Genomic DNA, 9,454 nt, shown 5'->3' with positions numbered 1-9,454 from the left:
AATAGACAAATAAATAATTGGCATAGGCTACATGCGAAACAATAAATCATAGCCGAAAACAGACCCAGTCTTATGCTTGTTAATAGCTTCAGTTTCCAATTTTCCTTCTTGTTTGTGATTGGCTGTTATTTGGGAAGAAGAAATGCCAGGTCTATAGCTCTGTGATTTGTGACTTGAACAAGTATCCTGGGTTGTAGTTTTCCCGGTACACCGCTGATGGATGGATGGATGAAGAAAAACTAAGAGCAGAAGATCGCTGTAAGTGAAAGAAAAGCTCCTAAGATGGCCCGTTTGTCGTCGGGTGACTAGGTGAAACTCATGGAAACTGTGTGCTCCAGCGCTTTGCGGCGCAGCGACGCGATGCTGGTCCCTCTCCAGACGTCACTGTCCGGGGAACTACACAGCTGAGGAGAGCCGGCCACGTTGTTCACGTTGGACAGGGATGCGGGTACCATCCCGGGGAAAGTGGGCTGGTAGAGGTGCGACTGAAGCCCGGAGCCGTTTGAGGACATGTTGGATAGACCCATGGAGTTGGGGGGCGGCCCGGCGAGGCTACACTGAGACAGAGACTGCGCCATGGCCTGCTGGCGGCCCAGGGAGGGCGGGAGCTGGAGCTGCGACACGCCGGGCATCCCTGCCGTGGCCCAGCGGGTGTCGTTGGCGTGGAAGGAGCAAAGACTGTCGCCCATGGCTGCTGCTGCCGCCGCGGCGGAGGGGAACTGGGGCAGGCCGTGGTGGGTCGGCAGGAGAGTCCCCGGAGCGCGGAAGACATTGGTGGTCTTCTTGCGCTTCTTCCACTTGGCGCGTCGGTTCTGAAACCAGACCTGCAGACAGAGAGAGAGAGAGAGAAATGATGTTAGGAGGAGAGAGACGCAGTGGTTGCTGGTGCATGCACAGCCCAGTCACCAGTGTTGTAGTGGTAAATAAAAAGTAATGACATCCAGTCGGTGATGAGGGTAATGCAAACCACCAATTCAACACAAATGAAGCTGCAGAAAAGCACTGATGTATGTTTTTCCTTAAACGGCCCTATCTCCATACAGCTTACATTAGTATGATACTGCTGATGTGTGCTATGAATTTACATCACTAAGATTTATGAAACGTGGGTAAACTGAGTTAAGGTGGGTTTACTCTCCACTACATCTCTGCCTAGGCTGCAATAGGCTACAAACATCTAACATATGTTCAACTTATTGCCAGGCTATACCAGCTGTTTTTTTATTAACCTCACAACATATACAGCATTAAGCACTTCGGCTATATTTCGGCTGCTGTGTAGCGACAAAATATCTAACATTTAGGTTAGGGTGAATTCAGAAATTAGGGGAGAGTCTAGTTTATCTGGTTTTGTCTCAGTGGACAGAAAAGGCTGTAGCTTATTTCCCTGAAAAAAGTCGAATCTATATTTTGCATTTCTAAATGGTTAAAAAGCATCCTCGACTTTACAGAGATGTATAATGTGGCTATCTGTTGAATTTGTGAGCAGAGATTTTATGAAAAATGTACAAATGCAAAAAAAAAAAAAAGTGTCCCATAATACCTGAATTTATCCTTTTTATATTCAGTGAGTTTGTTTTATTCTACTGCATGAAAAGGTATAGCCATTCAAAATCATGCACACGGATAATAAAATGATAATGTTATCGCTGTGACATTTACAGTGGTCTGTTGGAGAGCAGACTTTATTCCGAGAGTCCTTGAGACTCTATAGATTTGGTCGTAAGCGGGCGTCTATGATTAATGTGAAGATTTGGCTGAGAAAGTGGGGCGCAGTAATAAGAGCGGGCCAATCTCACTCTCTCTCTCTCCGTGTAGCCAGCCGTGAAATCCGGCCTGAAATGCATTACACTTCAAAGGAAAGAAAATGCAATTTCTCATTCCGTTTAAAAGACGGAGCGCGCTCTCACCGCGGCCGCCATTAAGATGTAGAGATCTGTGACAGGCCCGCCGCCGGAGAAGACCTGCCTCGATCCGCTCATTTCAGCCCTGTCATAATTGTTGATGAGCATCATTTCACTAATTCTTATTTTATGTAAATAGTATATTGAAATTGAATTGACCCATGCAATAATAATGATTATTAGGGATATTATTTCACATGTGAACGAGCCAAGTGCATTTCCCATTGCCAGTTAATAAGGCATTGAAGCCATAATAATTTGGTTGATATTATATCCTTTGATTTTACTGTGGGCTTATAGTAGGCTAGTATAGCCTTTTGTATTTGTGTTGACAGCATATTAGACCACATGTGCGCATGTCACTAAATATAACAGTTGAGTTTATATCGGGAATAAAATCCAGTAGGCCTATTAATTTTGTCAAGTCGTGGACTGTCATTGACTATTACCATTGTTGGTTCAAGTCTAATATCAGGCTTTTGATATTAGTATGGAGGCAATTTTATCTGAAGCAATTAAAAATATAATTACACCGGTATAATAAAGCCCCAATCATGATTTGGCTCCCTGTAGATTATCCATTATACACGAGAATGCACAACTGCAATGTCATGCAGTTTTGGATCAGCTCGGATTTGGGGGCTACGGCCACCGGAATAACCCGTTACTGTGATGTTATTAATGGTAGGCTATTACTCTTCCCAGCCGCGCGTGTGGTGTAATGAATTGCTATGTCAACGTTAGTAAAAATATTAGCCTACACAATTACAAATGAAAACAAAAGTCGTTAGAAATGGCAGAAAAGCTTTAGCCTCTGAGTTGAGGTTTTCTCAATGCTCTGATTTTATCAAGTAAAAGGACAACAAGAATATCAGCATTATTTGCTTGAACTGAGTTATGATTTTATCCTGAGATTTGAAGGGAAGAGAGGAAGCAAACCGTCAATTTTGGAGGATGTAACGGAAAAGTAACGTGTAACGAATTACCGCTCCCAGGGAGGAATAAGAGATGTAGGCCTAATTTTGAAATGAGTAACGAATAAGGAGTAATCTAAATCTGTTACTTCTTTAAGTAACTGCCACACACACACACACACACACACACACACACACACACACACACACACACACACACACACACACACACACATATTATTATAGACACTACACACTATTATAGTCAACTTCCCTGGTTTAATACGGGTTAAAATATTTTTAGGATGAATATCATGACCTAATAAAATGATTGTTTCAGCTGTTATTCATATGTCTTGAGGTTATTTCACTTTTCAGTTATTTGTATCATCCCATGTAGGCTAGTCTACAGTAAATAAACTGCAGGATGCAGAGTAAAATCCTGGGATATAAAGAATGGGTTTGTCTTGGCTCTTATTTCTACATATTAAACATGTACAGACTGAAGGATAAACATTTTGTATTCCAATTGAAGTGAGACATTTTAATCTGCAGTTGAATGAAGATAAATACAACATATCTCAGAGTTTATGATAATAGGCTATTATTTGTGGATATTTTTGTTGCAAATCTTATTTCTATTTATCCTAAATATCGGATCTATTACAATTTTCGTTAGGACCTAAACATTTTAAAATCAGATTTGTGTAATCATGATGTCTCCTATAATTTCCATGCCGTCGGATAAGAGTAGGCCTAATGATAAATCAGAAACCTCAACTTTATATTTATGAAAAAAAGATAGCCTATTTCTTGGAGCTCAATGTAATATTTATATTTTGATGATTGGTAAGAAATTCAGAAAGTTTGTTTTGCAGCAATCACAACACCCAGTTGAATTGCGTCTTACACGATGATATTTATCTATCACAAAATCATTTATAAATATTACAATTATCGAAATTTACTGTCATGCAATAAGTGAACAAAATGTTAAATTATGAATGAAGGAACAAACCTGGAGGTTATTGGTTATATAGATAATATAGGCTACAGTAGGATTTTATTTTACTGAATGCACTTTTCAATTTATTATGTCTATAGTAGTGATATAGGCTAGTTTTTATTTGTTTTATTTTTTGGGCTGGTGTGGACGGTGATTTAGTGGTGCATAAAAAGGTCGGTGGTCATAATAAAGCAAACAACCACCATTATAACAAAAAAGAGTTAGGCCTATATTAAAAAAGAAAAAGCAACATAAATGTATGATTTGTTTTCCTCTTAAAACATCATAAATTGTCCTATCGTCATAAAATACATACACCAGTTAGACACCGCTTATATTATCTCATGGAGATTTGTGTCAGGCTAAATGTGAGTAACTCTCTTCCACAGAGTGAGTGAAGGTGGTTTGTCCTCCACTGGATCCCTGGAAACGCCGGAGAGCAGCCGGTGCCGAGTTTGTTTTTGCCGTGGCTAAATAACATCCATTGCAGATGAAAACCAGATCCCCAGCCTGCCTACCTGCACCCTAGACTCCGTCAGCCCGATCCTTAGCGCCAGCTCCTCTCTCATGAAGATATCTGGGTAGTGCGTTTTGGCGAAGCTCCTCTCCAGCTCGTTCAGCTGCGCCGGGGTGAACCGGGTCCGGTGCCGCTTCTGTTTCTGCGTCTGCTGCCCTCCAGACTGGTTGGAGTTACTGTTCTGCTGCTGTTGCTGCTGTTTCTCCTGCTCTTTACTGTTGACCTGCACTGGGTTGGATCCTCCGCCGTTGTTGATATCGTCGCCCGGGAGCATCGTGGCCCCTTCCACGCCGTCCGGGCTCGGGCCGAGCTCCCCGGAGTGTCCCGGGTCGGGTCCCCCTCCGCCCAGCCGGCACTTCAAAGCCTCCCTGTGGCCCAGTAGCTCCGCCGCGGCATCCTTCATCCCTGCACAGACAAAACACCTTGTGAGATTTTAAAGTGCACTCAAACATTAACATAGCCTGTACTTTATAAAGGGGGAGAAAAGGAACTGGTTAGTGGCAAAGCATTATTTGGTGAGATTTTAAAGTAAAAACTAGTCTATATTTTACAGGGAAAAGGGGAAGATGGTGAGTAGCTGAAACATTATTTGGTTGCACTAGAAAATGATACAGTGGTTAGTTTGTCATAAAAGGCTGAGCAAATGCTCCACATGAACATGCGTAAAATCATCCTGTCGAAATTTAAAATACATTGCAAATAATCAAGATCGAAGATTGCAGTTTATTGCGAGCAAAACACACAGCATGCACTTTATAATCTGCCCCTTAAATATACTTAATTCAATTCGATCACACCGATATCTTAGAAAATTGTTAAATCAAATTACGCAGTAATATAATAATAATAATTACTTTTCCAATGAATTAGGCTAGTTTAGTTCCCCTCAATCACATTAAGACAATATAAGAAACAAATTGACAATTTTCTGTGCTTGATTTAAGATTAGAAGTGCCTCCAGCTTACAGTAGAGTTGAAGACCGGAGTTTGGTGACGATAACTCACCGAGGCGAGCATCCAGGAGGTCGGCGTGAGATAGCATTGCGCACCGCTCCAGGGCGAAATGCTATTCCAAAAAAAAATCTCTATGACTTTAACCTATTTAAGAAATATATATAGCCTAAATGAAAGCAAATTCGGTTTGTGGTTAAAAGGGAGGTTCGTTGCATTATAATGTAGTTTAGAGAAATGGGGAGGCGCTTAACAACGGAATGAACCCATGAGCTTCTCCAAACGAGGACCAATCAGAGTTGAAGCCTGAGGTATGTCAGCTCTACCCCGAGACCCCAGTCAAACCCCCCTATCCCATCCTCCCGCATCCACAAGTTCATTCCTCCTCATTCCTGTAATTGGCTTTGATTTCTCCTCCAAATTACATCCAATAAAATAACCTGATTTAATATCTGTGTGAAAGCTTCGACCCGTTCGAGAAATGTTGGATCACCACAATATTTGTTTAATTGTGCATGCTGTTTCTGCACTCTCTTATAGTAAGCTTCTTTGCCCATCAGCTTTGGGCAAGAAGTGGGGTTGTTCACATGAGGAACCACATGGCTACATAAACACACTATTTAGGCGTCAGTGGCATTAATGCATTACATTGCACAAAGTGAAAACTACACTGTGTAACACCTTGTTAAGAGGTGGATATGAACTTCAGCCTATAATCGGTTACTGCTCATTTTCATATTATTGCACTTTCTCCTTTTGGTCTAGTGTGACATTTTTAGTTTTCATAATGATATTGTCGACCTCTTTACAACGCAGTCTATCCACTAACTGCCTTTTGGAGGCGAAGTGAACCTCTTCTAATACCCCTGATTTCCTACTCAGCCAAACAACAAAGTTTATATATTTCTAACCAGGGTAATTTTCAAGGCCATTAGGCTTTTATGTAATTAGTGCCAAATCTATAAGCTTTTATTGCAATTATCAGAGCAAAATCAGTATAAATTTGTGGTAATTTACTAGTGTTTAGGCCCAACTGTCAAGAAGGGAGGGACATGTAAATGATATGTGAGCAAATTAAGTGCATAATTCGGCGTAAAGTGGAAAGAGAGTTGGTGTTTAACATGAGCTGTGAATGTTTGCCTTTGATAAAGGGACACAGCTAATACCTCGAATGGCATGGAGCACCCTGACGCCTGGATAGATAACCCTACATGGGGAAGCACATAATCATGCTTTAAACACTTCGAGCAGGCCAATTTCTTCCATATTATTGATTTTTCATAATCTTTCCAAATTAAGGTTATTCATTTCCACTCAAGACAAGAACAAGTCCTGAAACCCGGCTAAAAAAAGCAGGTCCTCGTGTCATTAAATAAACCACCATTACACTCAATTAGCACAATAGCTTCTTGTTACACACACCAGCTCCCCAAATATAGCCTATATAAGGACAACAACAAAAAAATCAGACATGCTTTAGACAGATGTCGGGACGTTTTGAGAAAGCGGGTTTATTTATTATGTAGTGAATAGTGGCACAAAGGAGGCGTCCGAGCGTGAACCGGGGGCTCTTTTGGGTCCTTTTCTCCATCCATCCAGGCTTCAATTGCCTCTGCTCATCTTTGATTTGTCTGCAATCTGGTGGTACGACAGACCGGGGAGGATGGAGCCTGCTGTAGTCGCACGCGGAGTCTCTTTCGGACGCATCGGGATCTGTAGAAAAGCCCGTCTCTGCGCCGACGCCCTCAAACGAGGAAAGGAACAAGAGTGCGCACTTGGAAATAATTCTTGTCCTCATCACATCTTACATTTTAAAAGAAGTTGGACTTGGCCTAAAAGGAGGCTAAAGGCTGGAAGTGAGCGTGGTTAATTCAAGATATAGGCTATCTTGTATATTCTGTTTTCTGGGGATATTCTAGAATATATTCGTGGATTTGTTCATTTTACTTACAAAATTATTTTAAAAAATCATGTGTTTGTTGACTGTTAGTAATTGTATAGGCTATTCGAAATAATTCACCATTATTGTTTTTAATTCGTCATTGCATTTTATCTGCGCTATTCTAAACGGCAGCTTTGCCTGGCGCGCTGAAACCATAAGGATCATTTAAAATCATCACATTGTTCGGTCCCCATTGCGGGATGATGGATTGCGCGCTTCGTTTTACGACTTTTCAATAGCTCAGTGCTTTTATAGCTGTACAAACAAAAGTGAATGACTCCTCTCGTAGCAGTAGGTCATATTTAACCCAAACAACGAGAGGGGCTCATGAGATGTCATGCGGGATGAGCTATGTTACAGAAAGGCCTATGAAAAAAAAACCAATATTAACTTTTTTATTTTTTTTATTTTTACTTTTGTATTTTTAATATGTAGATGGTGAAGGAAGTGCTTTTTTCCATGGTGGATGTAGTGATTTTTCCCCCTAATAAATAAGTTTCTGATTGCTCCAAGCAGACAGGGGGAAGACAACAATGCGTGGGAACACATTGGCTCCCTGTAATACAATTTATTTAACTGGTTTAGTTCGTACAACACCTATAGATTGAATCTCTTTACGCCAATACCAGCTGCTGAACTGAGCTCCGAGATTTCAAGCTTTATTTGGAAGACGGAGGTATAAAACAAAACATTTTATTCAATTCATTTGGAGACATATTTAAAAAATCACCAGGCTCGCAGATTTGCTTCAATTTGTAATAATACATGCATATTATTATTATTTTATTATTATTAGGCTATTATTGTGGTTGTTGTTATTACTGTTGTTGTTGCTGATGTTATTGTTTTTATTATGCTGTTGTTATAGTGCCCTGGATTTGATTTGTATGATGAACCAATTTCTTGTTAATTTTGTATTTTTTTGTGGGAGATGAATTTCTGTTCTTGAAAGCGGTTATTCTTATTATTCTTATTTATTTTACTAACTCCCAACATTAGTGTCTTTATGATTAGTTCAACTTCAAAGGCATCTTTTCACTAGGCTACATTAAATTGTCTGAATAGGCCGTGTATGTATATGTGTGTGTGTGTGTGTGTGTGTGTGTGTGTGTGTGTGTGTGCGCGTGGTGATGAAGGTCTTGGTTTTGCTGAGTTGATAAGGCTGTAATTAGGGTAAACAAGGACCACAGCACAGTTAGGTTACATCTCTCCCCGGCAGATTCCAATAACATGCCCACATCAATCTTACCCATGATATAAATAAAAATAGACAAACAAACAAATTCACCCCCTGCAAGTTAATGCGGCGCATCTGAGTGGAAAGTAGACATTTTCACGCGCTCTGGAGATGAGGAGTGACTTTTAATAAAACTGCAAGAAAAACAAATGTAATACTGTACGCTGTATTGGAGCTGGAGGATCACATGAGCTATCTGAGGCCGTGGCTGGTAGTTTAGGTATTGAACTGACGCCCTTCTCCACCAGTGCGCAGGTCCAGTGTCTCGCTGTGGGACATCTCGCCGGGACACACGGCTGATGGGGATTGAACCTGCGAACTTCTGGTTACGGGACAGTCTCTCTGTCGGCCACCTGCCGCCTATTATTACCAGAGACTTTATTTTCCCTTTCAGCTCATCACCGCCACCCTTCACTCTTGCCTCCACGTCTCTGTCCCATGACGTGCAGCTACAACAGGGGATGATTTTGGTTGACTGTTTTTTTTCTCTCTCTCTCATTCCTTTCTCAGGTCCGCTCGTGCAGTCTGTATTCACTCAATTAGAGATTTCTAAGGAGAAAAACAATCGATCTTCCATCTGCACAAGCCCCAGTTTAACAAATGAGATTCTTGTTTCGTGCAGCTGATTTGGTGACAGTCTGGGGGATTAGAAGTAATAAGTTATTGTGCTGGAGGAGAGAGGGAGAGGCTCGCCCGCCTGCGTCAGGTGATAGCTGCTTAGTAACGCGTTACAGCAACAGCATTTCTAATATCATCGCCCTGTTCACCAGTAGTGTAACGAATGACCGTTTTAATTGCAGCAGATCTAATAATAGGCCTTACTTTTGTTATGTTGTTTATAGAAATGGCAGAAAATTTGACTTTCTCTAAGTTGAAGTAGGCTATTCTCAATAGGCCTACTTTGATTTTATGACGTAAAAGGACAAAAAAAGAGAATTGGTGATCAACACTATTTGGTTGAACTCAGTTATTCTGATTTTTGA

The 9,454-nt window shown here is 41.0% G+C and overlaps 1 protein-coding gene across 2 annotated transcripts; it reads right to left on the bottom strand.

Annotated features, from left to right (window-relative positions):
• Window positions 1-305: 305 nt before the first annotated feature.
• Window positions 306-5,383, bottom strand: otpa (orthopedia homeobox a). Of its 2 annotated transcripts, none has more exons than XM_071901765.1 (3): window positions 5,308-5,383; window positions 4,343-4,746; window positions 306-824 (listed from the first exon to the last, which is right to left on the bottom strand). In XM_071901765.1, exons 1-3 carry the CDS (start codon window positions 5,381-5,383, stop codon window positions 306-308), a joined length of 999 nt encoding a protein of 332 aa, XP_071757866.1. The 2 variants fall into 2 exon arrangements, with proteins under 2 accessions (XP_071757866.1, XP_071757867.1); XM_071901766.1 differs by having other exon boundaries at window positions 5,347-5,383.
• Window positions 5,384-9,454: the final 4,071 nt, after the last annotated feature.

Source organism: Centroberyx gerrardi, chromosome 2 (genome assembly GCF_048128805.1).
Source record: "Centroberyx gerrardi isolate f3 chromosome 2, fCenGer3.hap1.cur.20231027, whole genome shotgun sequence".
NCBI classification, from domain to species: Eukaryota; Metazoa; Chordata; class Actinopteri; order Beryciformes; family Berycidae; genus Centroberyx; species Centroberyx gerrardi.
This window is presented reverse-complemented; position numbering and strand designations above follow the sequence as displayed.

Excerpts from the sequence above, each read along its gene's own strand:
- otpa (XM_071901765.1), bottom strand. The coding sequence starts at position 5,383 with ATGCTATCTCACGCCGACCTCCTGGATGCTCGCCTCGGTGAGTTATCG. Across the intron at positions 4,747-5,307 it reads CTCCGGTCTTCAACTCTACT|GGATGAAGGATGCCGCGGCG; the intron begins GTAAGCTGGAGG and ends TTGTCTGTGCAG. Across the intron at positions 825-4,342 it reads TGACGGAGTCTAGGGTGCAG|GTCTGGTTTCAGAACCGACG; the intron begins GTAGGCAGGCTG and ends CTCTGTCTGCAG.